The sequence below is a fragment of the Leguminivora glycinivorella genome, chromosome 6 (assembly GCF_023078275.1).
Source record: "Leguminivora glycinivorella isolate SPB_JAAS2020 chromosome 6, LegGlyc_1.1, whole genome shotgun sequence".
Classification (NCBI taxonomy): domain Eukaryota; kingdom Metazoa; phylum Arthropoda; class Insecta; order Lepidoptera; family Tortricidae; genus Leguminivora; species Leguminivora glycinivorella.
In genome coordinates, this window is record NC_062976.1 from 632767 (window position 1) to 652418 (window position 19652).

Genomic DNA, 19652 nt, shown 5'->3' on the forward strand with positions numbered 1-19652 from the left:
TATATTTTAACAGTCGCTACTCAACTTAAATAAAATTATGTATCCGCTGATAACATAAACAACGTTATCTTTGTTACATAACGGTGGCACCATAATCTCCATTGTAAACATATAATTATGCTAATCATTCAGATAACTGTTTGAATGTCATAACATTCTGCCCCAAGAGGCTCAGTGTTCTGCCGACTTTCATGACGAGCAGTCATGTCGCAAAAGGTGGCTGTAGTCACTGGCTCCAACAAGGGCATAGGGCTAGCCATCGTCAAGGCCCTCTGCAAGCGCTTTGATGGAACAGTCTATCTCACATCCAGGGACGAAGGCAGAGGCAAGGCAGCCGTAGCAGAACTCAACAAACTCGGACTCAAACCAGCTTACCACCAACTAGACGTCATAGACAGAAGAAGCATAGAAAGATTCAGAGACCACATCAAGAAGAATCATGGCGGTATAGATGTTTTAATCAACAACGCTGCCGTCGCTAACAGTGTTGCACTTTTTAATAACTATGAGGAATCTAAATACATTATTGACATCAATTATAAGAGCTTGCTGACCATTCAAGAATTACTCTTCCCGCTTATAAGGAATAATGGAAGAATTGTCAATATTTCCAGCGACTGTGGACATTTGTCTAACATTAGAGACAAATATTGGATTGATAGACTATCGAAGAAAGATCTGAAAGTTGAGGATATCAATGAATTCGTCGATTGGTTCTTAGAATCTGTTAAGAATGATAACTTTAACAAAGATGACATTGCTGATGGTGGAACTGTGGCTGCATACAGAGTTGCGAAAGTTGGTGTTAGTGCGTTAACAATTCTACAGCAGAAAGAACTTGAAAGCCGCAATATCTCTGTAAACTCTATGCATCCTGGATTGGTGAGAACAGACATGACAGTTGGCGTAGGATTCTACAATACTGATGAGGCGGCAGAGACGCCAGTGTATTTGGCCCTGGATGCCCCAAATACTCTGAAAGGGGCTTACGTGTGGTACGACAGGAGAGTTCTCGATTGGTACGACTATAAGGCGGATTGGTTCTTTAAGTCCAGCACTTTGAAGGTTTAGGGCCGGTTGCATCTAACCGTCTGTGACCGTTAAAACGTTCGTTAAATTTTATTTTATGGGAAGATTGGGAAGTTCCATAGACGTCTGCTGCGTGACGATGATGTGTCTGTCAAATGTGGTTGATGCAACTGGCCCTTAATAGGAACGAGCGATAGGCAGTAGTGATTTTTTAGATATGCAAACAGAATAACTATCTGTACACGGTTAGTTTCCATATTCTATTGTAACTATCAGTTTATAATATGTATAAAAATATATTGTCTACTCTCGTACTTTTAATTTTATTTACAAATTGTTGATATTTTCCCTAATTCTGTTTCATAAATACAAATCACGTAGGTAAAGACTGTGTTGATAAGGAAACATGAATTAATAGGGTGCGTATCGATCGATATAACTTTTTTTGATATATTTTTAGTCGTTATAACGATCATTTGATATAATTATTGAATCATATAACAACAAATAATATACTAACAAATTGTATAATTCTTATTTAATATAATGTTATTTTTTTCGAATAACATTTATTATAACATACTTTGAGTATAATGCTTATTTCCGATAATAAACAAATTGTATAACACAAATTCTTTCTAAAGCATAGTTAGAATAACAAAAAAATGTACAATAAATTAAATCCATCACTTACCAGAAAAGTAAATTAGGTTATAACTGTGACCCCTACACACAACGCGCTGCTACCAGAAAAATAGGTTAGGTTAGGTTAGAACTGTGACCCTTATACATAGGTACTGCTATCAGAAAAGTAGGTTAGGTTAGGTTAGAACTGTGATCCCTTCAAAAAAGAATAATTTAATTCATGAAATGTTTTATACTGTTTGCTAGTTATATTATACTAGTCGTATATCAATAGATAGTTATACCATATAACGGTTATTATAAATAAGTGTTATACGAAATAATGATTATACAAAATAAAAATAGATATTTTGTGGATATACCAAATGTTAATTATGTCAAATGAGTAATTATATCCTTTAAATATGGGATACCCCCATTTGCCAGAATTTCATTTGCCATAATTTTATTTGCCATCCTATTCAACAATCATAATATTGTTTATCATAACATCTTATGCCATAATCATTGTTTACTATATTAATCTAGTGCCAGAAACTTTGTTTCCCATAAAGTCAGTTTCCATAATGTCATTTGTCAGAATCATCGAAATCCGTAATTACCACATTCCATACCATCATTTGTCATACAAATTAGCGTCCAGAAAAGTCAATTTCCATAATGTGCTTTGGCAGAATCGAAAACTACTATAATAGGTACTAGAAAGACTAGAGAATGAAACTGCTATCAGAAAGTAGGTTAGGTTAGGTTAGAACTGTGACCCCCTGGAAAATGAAACTGCTATCAGAAAGTAGGTTAGGTTAGGTTAGAACTGTGAACCTCTGGAAAAGGAAACTGCTTGAAAAGTAGGTTAGGTTAGGTTAGAACTGTGACCCCCGGAAAATGAAAATACTATCAGACAGTAGGTTAGGTTAGGTTAGAACTGCGACGCCCTGGAAAATGAAACCGCTATCAGAAAGTAGGTTAGGTTAGGTTAGAACTGTGACCCCCTGGAGAATGAAACTGCTGGAAAAGTAGGTTAGGTTAGGTTAGAACTGTGACCCCTGGAAAATGAAACTGCTATCAGAAAGTAGGTTAGGTTAGGTAATAATATGGGCAACAATTAATATGGCAATAATTGCTTATGGCGTTTGAATATTCTATGAAACCATATTATTGCACTTAATAATATGGCTAACAAATAGTATGGCATTGTATGATTATGGAAGGTAATATTCGGATAAGAATTAATTAATGATGTGTTCTTAAGGTATGTCGAAATAGCGTCATAGTGTAAGATGACAACTGCTTTAATAACCATACAAACCATGTCGGCAGTCAAACCAGCATTTTATCCACTAGTGGGTAAAGGCTTGAATAAAGTCAAATTGTGATTAATGATTGCGGAACTACTGGAACTGGAGTTAACCAGCAGTACAGTATTCCTAGGCCTAACTTTGGATGCCAAGCTGCAATGGGGTTTGCACATAAATATTCTTGCAAACAAACTCAGTTCTGCAGCGTTTGCAGTATCTAAAATTCGCCACCTAACAGATGAAAAGACAGCAAGATTGGTATACTTTGCCTACTTTCACAGTATCATGTCATATGGCATCTTGCTCTGGGGTAGCGCTGCTGACGTCAATACTGTCTTTGTACTCCAGAAGCGCGCCATACGTTCTATTTATAAAATGAGTGCTAGAGCTTCGCTAAGAAATAAATTCAAGGAAATTAATATACTGACTGTGTACTCCCAATACATTTATGAAAATATTATTTACGTCCATAAACATAAAGATAACTTCAAAAGAAATTGCGACATTCATAACATCAATACCAGAAACAAGGACAAACTAGCAATGCCAACCACACGGTTACAAAAAATCAGGAACTCTTTCGTGGGTAACTGCGTACGGTTCTATAATAAACTGCCTAGTACTATAACTGAACTTCCATTACATAGACTGAAGAAATACGTAAAGAATAGATTAATGTGTAAGGCTTACTATAGCACTAAGGATTATATTAATGACAAAACCGCCTGGGACTGAGTTGACTTGCGCACTCTAAATACTAGCTAATACCGTTTATATAATATTTAATTGCCATATTATACTGTTGTATTGTATTATTTACTAATATAATTTCGTATAACTGTAATATAATTATTATTGTAATACTTATCTGTAATTCTTAAGCTGTAATTGTTAATATTTTGTATGACATGTCAAAAGTGCTTATTTAATTAAGCCTACTTGAATAAATATTTGAAATTGAAATTGAAATAATAAACGCATTTTTTGCGTTGTAGTTTCCTCGCTATAGTGTGGGGAAAAGTTTTGTGTTACACTCGGGTGCAAACGTATTTTACTTCTCGTGTGTTAAAAAACTCGCAAGTTCAGGATTCTATTCTCGAACCACTCGCTTCGCTCGTGGTTCAACTATAGAGTCCTTTCGCTTGCTCGTTTTTCAATTCCACACTCGGCGTTAAAATACAACTTTGCCCCCTTGTTTAACAAATAGCTATAATTTAATACTAACACACTCTAGAATTATTTATAGTCTACCAGGTCGAACGCGATGAAATAACATTATTTTACCTTTTTTCCGACGTTTCGGCCAGGCCCAGCCGGCTGTTGACCACGGAAAAAATGTAAAAATAAATGTTATTTCATTTTTTTTTTTTCAAAGATGGAGTCAAAGATACTCTTCTAAATCTAAGTTACACTAATATTTTAGGTAACTCAGTTTAAAACGTTTGGTCTAACGTAGTTAAATAAAATAAATAATTACATTTAAAAATATAGCAAATATAAAACCGATTACAAAAAATATTTTCCTTAATTCAGACTCAATCCAAAAGCCAACAGGACAATCCACATGAAAATGACGCATTACCTCAAGAATAAATCATCAAATTTTTCCCCGTAATAACACTATTCTGGGATTAGTTAAGTTAAAATTATTAAAATGGGAGGTCGCCTGTTGTTGTTGCTTGTATTCATGTACATGGAGTTTTAAGCCAACGTGTGTGTGAATGGAAGACTTGTCGAGAGAGTATAAGGGACCCTAATTTGTGTATGTGGTGCGCTACTGAGGTAAACACTTTATTCTGTTGAGCTTTTCTTGTAGACATTTTTATGTTCTTGTAAGATGATTGTACTGTTAAATTTTGACGTTCTTGCTTGGAGAGATCTTACTTTTGGCACGGACTGATTCAAACTCAAATTAATTTGTCAACCACACACATCGTATCGCTGTGATATCTTATAAGCACTGTTCTAATCAGGCAGCTATCCGCTCCAAATACTCTGACTGTTGTTCGTACCTCCAGGATAAGGTGTACGACATAAATATTATAACAATAATCCATGGTACAAGAAATAACAAAGCAATCTAGCGTCTGGGGAAAATATTATTGTATTTTTTTATAATTTAAATAGGAGTAGTCATCAGATACCTACTATAGATAATTTATTATGCACTACTTCCCAATCATTTTGACTTTTGTCATAGTCACAGTAGTTGCTTTATTGCGTCATAATGATAACTTTAATTTCTAGAATTTCAACGGAACGAGCAGATGTAAGCCTGTGAACCAAAAGGATTCAAACTGGTGTTCGTATCAGAAGACTTACAAAACCCCATAAGTAACATAACAGTTGGAACTCAAAGAATTCAGTTCTGAAGTTGGAAATATGGTTCAAATCAAGCCACAGAGTTACAATTTAGAATTAAGAGTGGGACAAGAGCAAGCCTTCAATTTTTCTTACAAAGCGTCTAAAAATTTCCCTGTTGATCTTACTTTCTCTTTGACGCTTCTAATTCTATGAAGAAGATGAGGGAAGACCTGGTTAATCAAACGTATAATATATTTGACACTATAAGCAATAAGACTAAAGATGTGTTTATGGGTCTTGGCACATTTATTGATAAGAATCTGATCCCTTTTAATAAGTAAGTATCTATGTTTGGTAATTTTACTGATAGTTTTAGTGTCCTACTGACCTGTGCTAAAATAGGTCGTCTCAAAATTCGAACCGGGTAATAATAATAGTACATAATAACGCCAAAGGGTTGAGTGGAAGAAGTAAGATGTTTGGTAAAGTGTTTCAATCGGGATAAATAGGAGGAATGATGATATATAATTATTGAACATGTATTATATAGCGTGTACTGTAAACTATGTTTTTATTTTCAAGCAAAATCTCAGCGAACCAAACATACTCCTTCAAACACGAGCTAAACCTAACAAGTGATATAAATTTTTCAATCACAAACTCGAGCATTTAAAATTCGGATCCAACGCCGATGACCCAGAGAGTGGCCTAGAAGGAATATCACAGGCTGTCGCATGCAAAGATATAATAGGGTGGAGAAAACAATCTAGAAAGATCTTAGTACTGATGACAGACCAAGCGTATCATGCAGCTGGTGATGGTAAAGCAGCAGGAATCATAAGACCTTATGATGGAGGATGTTATTTGAATGAAAAAGGGTTTTACACTAAAGAAAAGGAAATGGATTACCCTTCAGTAGGAATTATTAACTACTTGGTGACGAAGGAAGAGATAAAGATATTGTTTGTGTCGAGTTTCTCGGATCAGACGGTGTATAATACGTTGGCGACAGCAATTACGGAGTCAGAGGCGATGAGCTACCAACCAAAGGCTATTACTAACATGCTGAGGGAGACATATGAGGTTGGTACTTAAAAAAACGCTTTTTAAATTAAAATATTAACTTAGAGTAGGTTCCTATCTTACTTTACCTTGCAGGGGCTTTTTAGCAATTAGGCCGCCTGTTATTTATCTGGGTTTGTGTTCCTTTACATACTCCTCTGAATTTTTGTAATTCAACCATTTCTCTATATTCTTTTGATATGATGTGCAATAAAGTGTCAGTTTTTTGTACTGTATTGTACATTTAGTACTCAAATTTCCAAAACTTAGTAAGGATAGCTTAGGTAAAATGTTATTTTAGCTTAGATAATACACCCATGATTATTGAAAACATTAAACAAATATAATAATAACTTTCTTTTTTTTTAGAAAATATCCCAACAAATAAAACTAAAAGTGAATTTGACAGATGACGAGAAAAACCATTTCGAAATAACTTTCGATCCAAACTGTGACAATGATAACTGCAAAGTGACCCCAGGCCAAGAGATGGACTTCACTGGAAAGATTCTCCTCAAGAAATATTTCAACAAGAACCAGCTGTTTATTAAAATCAACCCGATTGGTTTGAATGATAAAATTGTTCTGAATGTGAAAGTGTTGGCAGATTGTGGATGTTCTAAGTTTGCGGAGGTAAATTCGAAAAGATGTCATAGTATTGGGAATTGGACCTGTGGAGTTTGTGAATGCCCTGATGCCAAGTAAGTCATGTGTTAGAGAATAAAACATTGTAGCATAAGAGACCGACAAATACACAAAATTAGATTTAGATACTTGGATTTTGTGCTTTTTTTAATTCTAGGATTTGCTTTTCAAAATCTATTACAATTGTGTACATGACAAAAAGTTTAAATATTGTCCTTTAGTCAATTTTAAACAGCAAAACCTATCTACCAGTAGCCTATTCCACCACAGTGACTCTTGATACTGACAATTCTATGCCTATTGTTGGGTTGAAAACAACTTTTACATTTGACATTTACTCACTGTCGATTAACAATTGTCACTGTGCTGAAACAGGACCCTGGGATACTATGTGGATGTGTAAACTAACTATTTTGGCTCAGTGATCCAAAGTGAATCTTGGCCTCCGAAATGAGAAGTCGCCACCTGTGATCCTGCGTAGCCTCTTGCCAGTCACTATCTTGAAGCTGACGCAGATCCGCCGCCACACTGTCCTCCCAGCGATACCTGGGTCGACCCGCCGGACGGCCACCAGCCGGTCGACCCAAGAACGCTCTTTTGACAGCCACATCGTTTCCTATATCCATATCCATACTAATATTATAAATGGGAAAGTTTGTGTGTTTTGTTTGTCCGACTTTCAGGGCAAAACGGAGCGACGAATTGACGTGATTTATTAAGTGGAGACAGTTAAAAGGATAGAGAGTGACATATGATACTTTTTGTCTCGTTCTAACGCGAGCGAAGCCGCTGGCAAAAGATAGTATAATATATTAGTTACTTTACTACCCTTTTACAGATTCGGTCCGGATTGCGGCTGCACCGGTAATTCCTCGACGTGCTCCCCTCCGGGCTCGGATCAGATCTGCAGCGGACACGGCAGCTGCAATCCTTGTGGAATTTGCGACTGTGCAGATGGGTAAAATCTTCATAATGAGTATTTTGATGCACCTACATAGTTAGAAACCGCAAAAATTCTGGCGTGAAACAATATTACACTAAGATCTTTTCAGAACAATCTTGGATATTGATTTAAAGACATCCCTCGTGCGAGAGATGCCACATATTCTAAGACAAAGGAGCGTGCGTCGCCCACCATTTTTAATAATTTTTTTAATAATAATTGATAAAATGTACTTCAATTGCATGAGTGTCGATGTCGATGGTGGTATAGGTATCACAGCAGTAGAAATTAAATTATTATTTCTGTCTTTAATCAATTACCTAACTAATATTATAACGTTAAACATGTTAAAAAAATCTTTTTTCTTTTTTTAATGTATTGTCATCACAAGTAAGTAATATTTTAATTATATCATTAACCAAGAGAATCTAGCACTAAGTTATGAGGTAACTTCAATTCGCATTTATATTTTAGGTACGAAGGAAAATACTGTGAATACCAGAACAACAATTGTCTTCGGGACAACGCCGGAAAACTTTGCTCGGGCCATGGCACATGTCTTGATGGCAAATGTACGTGCATTGGAGACTGGACCGGTGCTGCCTGCGATTGTACAACTTTGACGACACCTTGCATTAGTGAAGGAATGGTAAGATACCTACCTGCCAAAATTATCTGCTCGTACCAAGGCACTTGTTTTGATGGCAGATTGAATTAATGATTTCAACGGACCTGTTTGTGGCTGTACAACTTTAAAGACACCTTGCATCAGTATAGGGATGGTGAGATAATGTAATGCTTTGTATTAGTCTTTTGAACTGTTCTTATACTCTAGCTTCCATTAAAAAATTAGTGTAGCTAACACTAAAAACAACACAAGAGTTTTTCAAGACAGCAAGTGAAAAGATAGATTCAGTTTTGTCGTATGAGAAATTAAACAAATTCTTAAAGAGCATGAATTTAAATGTAAACTTATACTAGGTGTAAGTCTGGTAGAAAATAGACAACTTGTATCATTACTACCTGAACCATTTACATAAAATATGATCATTATATTTCTAGGAATGCAACAACCGCGGCCACTGCGTCTGCGGAATCTGCGCTTGCGACCCGCCTGCCAAATGGGACGCTCGTACCTACGACAGCTACAACTTCTGCAAGCAGACCCCCTGCATCGACTGCCATAGCAAACAGTGCAGGCACCTCGCCCCTTGCATTAACTGCTTGAACGATGGAGGACCTTGCCAACATGTCTGTGGAGAAACGTTACTTGTCCAAGACTTTGATGGGAATTATACTGCATGGGAGAATTGCAGTCATGTTCAAGTGAATTTTGGATGTTATGCTGACTTTAGATATATTTATAATGACAATGGCACTATGACACTTGTGGTGTTGGATACGAGTTGTGCGCAGAGTCAAATTTGTAAGTAAACTACCTATTTTATAACTAAACTGACTTTTGTCTGCGGCTTCACGTTAAAAAATTAAAATTGCGGAATTGTCCACACAAACTTCTACTCCCCATTTTAGGGAAGTGGGAGGTTAGAAAGAGAAAAGTAGCCTATATCACTTTCCATCCCTTCAACTATCTCCATTTAAAAATTACGTCAATTCGTCGCTACATTTTGCCGTGAAATAAATTATGGTCAGACAAATAAATACACACACACTTCCCTATTTATAATATTATTGTTAATATCGATATTTTCTCTCAAGTATCCAATAGGACACTCACATACCAATAACAAACTTGTCTATAATAGTATAATCATTTTTAAGAATAAAAAACCGCCTTCCTTTGGGGTTCTGGTGATAAATACTTTCAAATGTTAGATTATGTTATCAATTCGTCTGTATATTTTTTAATGTTTGTTATTCGATATCTCCGTCACTTCTGAACCAATTTTGAAATTTGGATGATTCTGAAGTACTTACAGATGAGAATGATTATCAGAACGGAACTCTAACCAGGGGCGGCTCACTCTTCATCAGCAGTTCCACTGCACCAAATGTCACTGTTCTGGACGTAAGTGAATGCTGTTCTTATAAAAATACCAAAGTCACTATAAGTGTGCCGTTCAGATTTGAGGAGTTCCATTCTAACCATCATCAGCAGTTCCACTGCACCAAATGTCACTGTTCTGGACGTAAGTGTATGCTGTTCTTATAAAAATACCAAAGTCACTATAAGTGTGCCGTTCAGATTTGAGGAGTTCCATTCTGACCATCATCAGGAGTTCCACTGCACCAAATGTCACTGTTCCGTACGTAAATGCATGCTGTTCCTTTAAAAACACAAAAATCACCATATGTAAGCCTTTCAGATTTGAGGAGTTTCTTCGATTTCTCCAGGATCCCACCACCAGAACTGGGTTCTGAGAAAAATGGGACCAATCTGTATCCATATACATTCAATCAAAAAAAAATTTTCAAAATCGGTCCAGTAACGACGGAGATATCGAGGATTAATTAATAGTAACCTTGGTAAAGGATCCAGGTTCAAATCATACATTTCTTTCGGACAACTTTTATTTTTACCTACTAACAAATATTACCTATATTTATTTATTTTTATCTTTTTAGATATCGGCGTGATATCAGTAATCGTTTTATTGGCAATTGGTATAGCAACGTTGTTAGCCTGGAAGTTCCTTACCAACGCCAGGGACAGAAGAGAGTACGAAGCCTTCATAAAGTCATCCCAGGTAATCATCTTCTTCCTCCTACCCTTATAATAATCCTAATTTATCGCTTGCCATCCCTCCTCATAAATCCCGTGGTTACAAGTCGTTCGTGGTGCGTGCGGTTAAACTGTGGAATGAGCTGCCTACTTCGATCAGGGAAGCACAGTCGGTTGCATCGCTCAAGTCGAAATTGAAAAATCTGTGGCTATCTGATTGTGGCTAGCTAATCTAAGCGATCGGTTATGAGTTGTGTTGTCTCACTGTCTCAATGTCTGTATTATTTAAATTCTCAATTGTTCTTTTCCCATTTTTAGTGTAATTTCTCCATTCCTTTTTTTATGTAATATTTGTTCATTCCCATAAATTATGTGTGTATTTATTTAATTATTTGTCTTTCTGGTACCTTGTACATGTTGCTGCATCTGTCACCCTCATCTCTTTTTATCCTCTCATTCACTCAAAGGTTAACTGGAAGAAATCCCTCAAAGGGATAAGTTCGCCTTTGTACTGTTCTTTACTGTAATTACTGTGTTTTTTGTTATTAATTGTACAATAAAGAGTTTACTACTACTACTACTACTACTACTACTACTACTACTACTACTACTACTATCTTATCCCACGTTATGTGGGGTCGGTACAACGCGTCTTCCTCTTCCATTCTTCTCTATCTTTCGTCATCGCAACACTCACTACTTTCTTTCTTATTATCCTCTTTTACACGGTCCATTAATCGTTGTTTGGATTTACCCCTTCCTCTCTAAAAGTTTTTACATCTTAAAATAACTTTCTGCACAACGTTTGCAGCAATCAAATCTCAATTTACTTAAACCATTTCACGGTTTTCTTCTGTTCTTCGTTTAGAGGCTATGCAGTCTAAAATATTATTTAGTTTTCTTTCCTTTCCTTTAAACATAAACATAACTGTTTCTGTTACAGGAAGGTGACAGTGTGCGCATCAACCCAACATACACCGCACCGACCACTACTTACATGAACCCTGCTTTTGAAAACAGCACGGAACAGTGCAAAAAATAATAAAAACCATTGAATAATAAGAATAAAATTAAATATATATTATGTATTGTAGTTTATTTTTATTTTTTAGTGTTTTATTAGAAAATAGGTAGGGGGGATCCGGAAGACTTGACCAGGTGGGAGACTTGAACCAGCACATTAGGAAAAGTGTCAAAATGAAAATACACATGACGATACAACTGCGAAAAAAGGAAGTTCAAAACCAGTGGCGATAAATTATAACCGAAGGGAGTATTTTAAATCGACATGAGTTACAAATTTCCTTTTCGCACGTGTATCGTACGACATTTTTCAATACAGATGGCCATGCGAAGATTCGACCTGATAGAAATAGGTTATATTTAATTGCTGATAAAAAAAATATTTTTTGCTATGAATGAAATGGTTCAAGTCTCCCGGACTCCCTATCACTACCTGTAAAGATTTTAGGTTTTTCTGTGCTATGTACTAAATCAGAACACTGCATGTATTTAAATGCACATGAATGAAGGGGTGTCTAATGAGGGCGAGTCTGGCAAGCCGCCAGTTTGGCAGCGACTGGCCCACTACTGCTGAGAATTGTTTGCTTTTCACTTGGAGGTGCGAAGTGTTTCGGTCATCGACTCTCTCGGAGCGACTCCGCATTTTCAAGAAGGTCTGTGGTGAAACTGGCCAGTACCACACCACAAGTGTAAATAATTAGGGTCGAGAAAATTGACGCTGTCATCCCAGAAATAGGCACAGAATTATCAGTGTCAAGTGTCAATGCCACTGTGGAGAAATACCCCACTGGAGTTGTAGGCTTCTAAATCTAAAGATAAAATAGTAGGTACATTCCGATACAAGTACGTAAAAAAGGAAGTTCGAAACGAGTGGCGATAAATTAAAACACGACCGAAGGCAGTGTTTTAAATCGACACGAGTTACAAATTTCCTTTTCGCACGTGTATCGTACGACGTTTTTCAGTACAGATGAGCTTCTGAAGTTTCGACCTGGCATATAATGAACCACTTCTCGCACTAGTGCGTAAAAAAAACACCATCTGTACTGAAAAATACTTTGTACACCGGAGTGGCGATTTTTTAATAGCCTTATGTACTGCAAAATTTTGATCAACGAAATAATCATTCGCGAGTCGTGTCTTCATGTCTTTGCGTGCAGATGAAATGCGCTCCCACCATCGGTGCTCCCTGAAAAATACGACCTCGGTATCTTTAAAGCAAGAGTGAATAGGCTACTGCTGAATCAGTGAGCTCCTTGTTAGACTTTGTCTTCACTTTCCATCAGGTGTGACTAGGGTCAATCGCCGATCAGTACGTACATACATACAATCACGTCTGTATCCCATGAAGGGGTAGGCAGAGCAAATGAAACTACTCAAGAATCAGTGCCACTCTTGGCAAAGGGGCGATCAGTACATGTACTGGTACTATTGTGTATTTTTATTTATACCACGTCGTTGGCAAACAGGTATACGGTTCGCTTGTTGGAAAGCGATCACCGTAACGTACGCCTGCAATTCAAGGGGTGTCACATGCGCGTTGCGACCCATGAGCTTGTACTCCTTTTCTGAAGAATCCCATACTGTAGTTCATCGGGATTACCTCCGCAGGGTATTACAATAAAAAAATTATAAAATACTCCGACTCCCTTCAATCGTGTTTAAATGTATCCCTACTCTTTTCTAATATCCTCTTTTCCTCCTCATCGGTTTCCATGACGGCGACCTCAGCAGATTATGAATTGTTTTGCTTGTTATGGGCTCTTATGTAGCTGGCCAGGCCGAACTTGGTCTTAAAGACTCTTTTGCAGGCGTGACAATAGAGTTGACCAGACGTATTGTAAGTATACACGTAGGAGGGCTTTGGTCTTTCTTTGTGTTGTTGGCGTTTGATATCTAACGTCATGAGGTGGTTTTCCTCAAACGATTTAACAGTGTTAAAGATGGTGGATCGCCAAGATGACCTGTCTGTAGCAAGCTCCTCCCAACGCTCTGGATCGATGTTGTTGGATATAAAAAGTACAATGCAAACAAATACTATTCACTGTTGGTTCAACAATCAGATAGCATTAGTTGCGGTTTCTCGAAACGGCAACGAGCGCTCCTTACGCGTGTTCGCTACCATGAATAAGGCATACGGTTAAGATGGTACCACACTTGGATGTCTTCTAAAATAGTACATTACGACACAAGTGCGAAAAAACGGAAGTTCGAAACGAGTGGCGATAAATTAAAACACGACCGGAGTGTTTTAAATCGACACAAGTTACTAATTTCCTTTTTGCACGTGTATCATACGACGTTTTTCAACACAGATGGCCCTCCGAACTTTGGACCTTACATATAATGAACCACTTCTCGCACTAGTGCGTAAAAAACACCAACTGTACTGAAATAGTACATTTCGTTATAAGTGCGAGAAGAATGACATTCTCGCACGTGTGACGAACGAAATTTTTTAATACAGGTGCGAAAAAACACTACTACAACGAAATGAAACGATAAACAATCCGAACTCCCAATTTTCGCATTGACATTGACGTACCTATCTTTGAAGCTTTTAAACTTGCGTTCATATTTTCGATTTTGCTATCCATCCAACACAATTTATTTATTTCATTGTGTGCCATAAAAACATAAACATTTACGATTTGGGACGATTGTTTAATATATACCTACATTTTAATTCAATCGACTCATTTATGTCTCGAAGTATTGCAAATAACATAAAATAATTATTGACAAATCGCGTAACATATTAAGGTTTTTGACCGTGCTTGCGTTAAGTTGGTAGGACTGAGTAAGACGCCACTACTTTAAATGACAGACGACGCGTTTCGTTCCATTTCACGTTCTGTTTACACAACTCATTATGAGCCACTTTTTCAAAGTATAAACCATTTTATAAATTACGTTTAGTATGAATGAAAGTAAACAATTACACATGAAATATCAATGTTTTAAACATTTAACACTTAACACTTTCGAAACCGGGCTCTACGCGGCGCTACGACATTTTCGCTACATACGGGGAAACCCATGTAATCGGCTACGCTTCTACGAGCGGTGTGCCCGACAGTCGGGTTCTTGGTAGCGAAAGTGTTATAGTATGTTTATAGTTTTATTACGTCTTAGTAAAATATACTAATATTAAAATAGCTCGGTAAGTAGTAAAATGGAACGTTTACTTTTTACGCACTAGTGCGTAAAATACAACTTCTCGCATGCTAAACAGCTAAAAAACGGGCACTTTTTGAGCAACTGTATTGAAATTAATAATATTTCTTAGCCAAAATCCCTGAAATCAAGTCTCACACAAGGTAGTATTATAGCTCATCGCTTAATCGCTTTTGGTGCCTTAAGCCCGCAGCTGGTATGGTTTTGACCCAGACAGTTCCTCTACTTGAATAACCTAACCACAAAATAAAAATTTTGAAAAAAACCCCGACCGCGACATAGCAGACCGATTTTCATGAAACATGCCTAAGAACACAGACTTACTCAGCTTTCAGACAAAAAAAAACTAAATCAAATCGGTTCATCCGTTCGGGAGCTACGATGCCACAGACAGACACGTCAAACTTATAACACACCATCGTTTTTGCGTCGGGGGTTAAGAGGGGGTAGAGCAGGGAGAATTTTCAGAATCTGTCAAATTACCCCATTACACACACAAACACCCTTCACTCACACTACCTCAATTTACTGTGAAAGGTCAGTGACCCTTAATTTTTTTCAAGAGTGTTATTTTGAGTTTTTAGTCAACTACTGACCTCCTTTGAGAAATTAAAACTGTAAAAAAGGTAGCATACAAGAATACAGATAAAATACACATCATCTAGCTTTCCTTCTCTGTTCATGTCTCATGTGACTTAAATTTACCTAAATATGTAGATAACGTTCCTTATTCAATTGATTGTTTATCTAGGTGTATTTCAAATTACTTTGCACTTCATTTTGCGTTACTTTTCTATACTTAGATTAAAAATCGTCAGCCTGCCTATCCCCGCAAACATTATTCAAAGACGTGTGTGAAGGGCTAAAGGCCGATACCTCCAGGCAGACAATTATGGTCGCGTGATAAATGATAAAACATCAGCCCTATCACACTATTTGTAAGTGCGATAGGGACGGCCCGATGTTATACCATTTATCGCGCGACCATGATTGCCCTGCCGGTCTTCGGAGGCCTGTGCTGTGCATTACGTATATGCGGGGTGTATTAAAGACTAACAGATAGGTACTTTATTATTTTTGGTCGTTAGGTTTTTTATCAATTTATCATTTATTTTGATACAAAAATAAAATATGTGTATAAAATAAAAACCTAATGAATAGAGTACAGCTAGCAGCAGTCATGTCTGAGACACAAAGAAAGACAGGGAATATCGACGCATATCTTATCTTATCCAATACTGCCATCGCCATCTGCATCAGACTCTTGATCTTACCCAATTTCCGAGTCCCTTCTCTTAATTTCAGTTCCTTGAGTTGAAAATGTTGAAACTCATACTTAGTATTATATAAACCACAAATACATATAAAAATTACAATATAATTTTAAATTATGGCTTAGGCCCTGTACCAGTTGCAGTCGCCACGTCTGTAAAGCCCCTTGTAGTTTCTTTTAAATGGCTAAATACCTAGATGTCATGTCATACACATCTGTGATGTAACTGAAAATTAAAAAACATCGCTCAGAGATAAGGTTCAAATTAGCATGGCAAAAAATACAGTGCAGTCAAAATACATACATAATTATGTCAATGTCAATATCACTGCCGTATGCCGTATTTCAGGCCATAAGGGCTGTTTTCTCAAATATGAAAAAATCTCAAAAGCAGAACTTTAAATAGTATTTTATGCAACAGGCGTTTAAAGGAGATCAAAAAAGACGAGTGGCGTGGGTAACAATTTGAGGCAAAGCCGAAAATTGTTATGTTCAAGTCTGTGCATACGCACGGGGCGAGGAGCGCGGGGCGCAGCGACACCGGGCAGTTCACGGCCGCGGGAGCCCGCGGCCGACCGCCGATCAGTCAGCGAGTCACCTCGGAAGCGCGCACACGCCGCTCGGGGCAATATCTTGTACATTTTCATATTATCGTGTTTAACCTCAAACGTAATAAATCCTTATTGTTAAAAGTTTGGAGTTTTTATTGTTCGCACGAACAGTTATTAAGACGCCACGAGTATTTTTTGACTCAGTTAAACACCGTTGCATACAATACCTTTTTTACGACCATGCACTTAGTTTTTAATAGGTTTCTTGAATAACTTTCGTGAAATTCACACTGTTTCCTGTATTTTGACGCAAAGGTTTGCACTGTCAGCTCAGCTGCCCAAAGCCTTCCCGCGCACGCGCGCCGTATCGTTATAAGGCGTTGCCATGGTTACAGAGCCAAACAATGCGTTTTCAGTTTTTTCGATACTGCGCGCATGCGCGGAAAGCCGGCGGACACTGGCTTTGGGGAATAGACTTTTATGTAGGGTTTTAAAGATCTATGCACGACCCTGTAAATGACGAATAATAGTTCGGGAGTAGAAAAAAGACTTTCTAGGAAAATTATTTTGAACTTGATAGGTAGAACAATTTTTAAAAGTTGTACAAAAAAAAATCTGAACTAAGTTTGTAACTATATGAAAAGCATTTTTTATTTTAGATTGCATATTTTATATGCATATTATCGTAACGAATTTTCTTTCAAATAAAAAGAGAATTATTAGAATAGGTTGACGGTGTCTACCGTAAACTGGGGTTACATTGACCAATTTGGGAATTTAAACTTCTCTAGCTTCTACATTTAATGGGTATTTTTACCCATTAAATGTAGGAGTTAGAAAGTATAAATTCAAAATTGGTCAACGTAACGTAACTAAGGAAGAAAAAAAATGGGACTATCAACTTTTTTAGTCTTTTCCTGCTAAAAATCTAAAAAGGTAACAAAATAAGTGATATCAGGATTATTGTTTTCTGTCACGATGCCTGCACGTATGAAATGTTTCTTTTTAACCCAGTGGTTGACTGGTAGAGAATGCCTTAAGGCATTATGTCCACCATTTGTACTTATTTTTTTATGTGCAATAAGGAATAAATAAATAAAATAATGTACGCAGAAAAAAAACGATGTGATCAAACATAAACTGACATTGGGGTTACTTTAATACACTATATATTTTTTTTAATGATAATCGAATGTAATCCCTTACAAAAGTATTTTATGTCAAGAAAAGATAAAAAAAAATGGTTCGCAGTCAAATATTACAACTCTTTAACGCTATTTTGGGGTTACTTTGATCAAGAATAAAAATTAACATCTTCGAAAAACCAACTTTATTTGCAATTATTTCAATATTTATCACAAGAAGCGATCAAATTATCAGCCTCAACAAGTACCGTGACAAAATCAGACAATAATTAACTATGTGTCATTATGGTCAATGTTACCCCATGCAAGTGATCAAAGACACCCCACAGAGTAAATTATTAGTAGTAAATACCTAGTTTGACTTTATGATACAAAATTCAATACAATGGTATAGCTAAACACGTTTCTGGCAACCTAATATTCACTGTGAACCTTTTACTTTAATACCCACTACGTTAGTTTAGAAGTTTATTTAAACATGAAAAATAGTAACAAACTATAATTATATTTTGACACGTTATCCGCACTTCCCACGACCATACTTACTTATTCACCGCGTCAGAGCACCATCTAACTATAAAGGTTGGTTAAGGGTTATCATAATATGTGTAGATTTCATTACCGACCACTCATAACATATTAAATCCTTATTTTTTGGTAAAATAAATATATTACGCTCGTGACAGGTCATATTTTGTTCGCAATCCGAAAGAGTCAACCCTTTTCCCTATTCACCCCCTTCCCGACCCTATTTACTCCAACGTTAGGGTGAGCGAAAATTACTAAATATACTCTGTCAACCAAGTTTGTCAGTAAATAAGAACAAAGAAAACTATATGCATCCTTTTCTTTAGGGTGCTAGAGAAAAGGATACCTATAGTTTTCTTAGTTCTTATTTACTGACAGACTTGTTTGACAGAATATAAAACGACATATTTTCAAAGACAAACCGAAGTTCACACTGCCGGAAGATTTTTTGTGTAAAAAATTAGCATGGCACATATAAAAAAACTGCTATCGACGTTCAAAAGTCGGTTTTGGCCCTATTCACCATAAATTACGTTAGTTATACCCGTTCCGACCCCATGAACCCAAAATCTTCAGAAAACGATGTACTATGTAGCCCAATTTTATTTGGTATTTTGGAGGTAACTAGTAAAAATAATTTAGTTTTACAATTGTGCGAAAATAGATTCTCATTTAGCCGGTTTTTTTAACTTGGCCTGGTGGCCTAGTGGTAATAACGTTAGCTGCGTAAGCTGAAGACCGGGTTCGATTCCCGGCTCAGCCACCGTGGGCCTTGTCGTTTTTTCTTTCGTGTATGATATCTATTTCAATATATGTATGTATGTATGTGAACACTTTATTGTACATAAGACAAGTTAGGACATAAAAATACATTATAGTTATGATGTACAAAGGCGACGAACTTATCCCTATAAGGGATCTCTTCCAACCTTTGAGCGAATAAAAAATTTATTATTTATATAAACTTGAAAAAGAACAAATCAAAAATGATTCAATAAAATAATTTTATTTCTTCCCTAGTTGTATAGTTTCATACTTATGATTTTTATTTTAAAGTAATCCGTCTATATTATAGCAATCATGGGTGATTTTTGCGGACTTAAGTAGAAACGTGGAGGTAGACAGAAGTGTGATTAACATTTCTAAGTGTTAATTTCTTGTATCTAGTCTAACTACGAAGCAATACATTGACGTATAAATTGCGTCCATATCTGTATATGGACCCCTAAATACGACCCCTATGGATACCTAAAGTGGTATTTTTATGAATGACCTCTCTGTAGAGGTCATTCATAAAAATACCACTTTAGGTAAGTTATATATATTTTATACAATGTGACAAGCATTGA

General features: G+C 36.6%; 2 protein-coding genes across 2 annotated transcripts; both read left to right on the forward strand.

Annotated features, from left to right (window-relative positions):
• The first annotated feature begins 179 nt into the window (after positions 1 to 179).
• LOC125227238 (carbonyl reductase [NADPH] 1-like) lies at positions 180 to 1343 on the forward strand. The gene has a single exon (XM_048131500.1). The coding sequence runs from the start codon at positions 205 to 207 to the stop codon at positions 1069 to 1071; it is 867 nt and encodes a 288-aa protein (XP_047987457.1). The 5' UTR covers positions 180 to 204; the 3' UTR covers positions 1072 to 1343.
• A 2727-nt stretch (positions 1344 to 4070) lies between these two features.
• LOC125227164 (integrin beta pat-3-like) lies at positions 4071 to 11693 on the forward strand. Its single transcript, XM_048131391.1, has 9 exons — positions 4071 to 4751; positions 5217 to 5610; positions 5856 to 6356; positions 6705 to 7036; positions 7819 to 7938; positions 8398 to 8572; positions 8986 to 9349; positions 10510 to 10631; positions 11550 to 11693. Exons 3-9 carry the CDS (start codon positions 6060 to 6062, stop codon positions 11646 to 11648), a joined length of 1509 nt encoding a protein of 502 aa, XP_047987348.1. The 5' UTR covers positions 4071 to 4751; positions 5217 to 5610; positions 5856 to 6059; the 3' UTR covers positions 11649 to 11693.
• The last annotated feature ends 7959 nt before the right edge of the window (positions 11694 to 19652 follow it).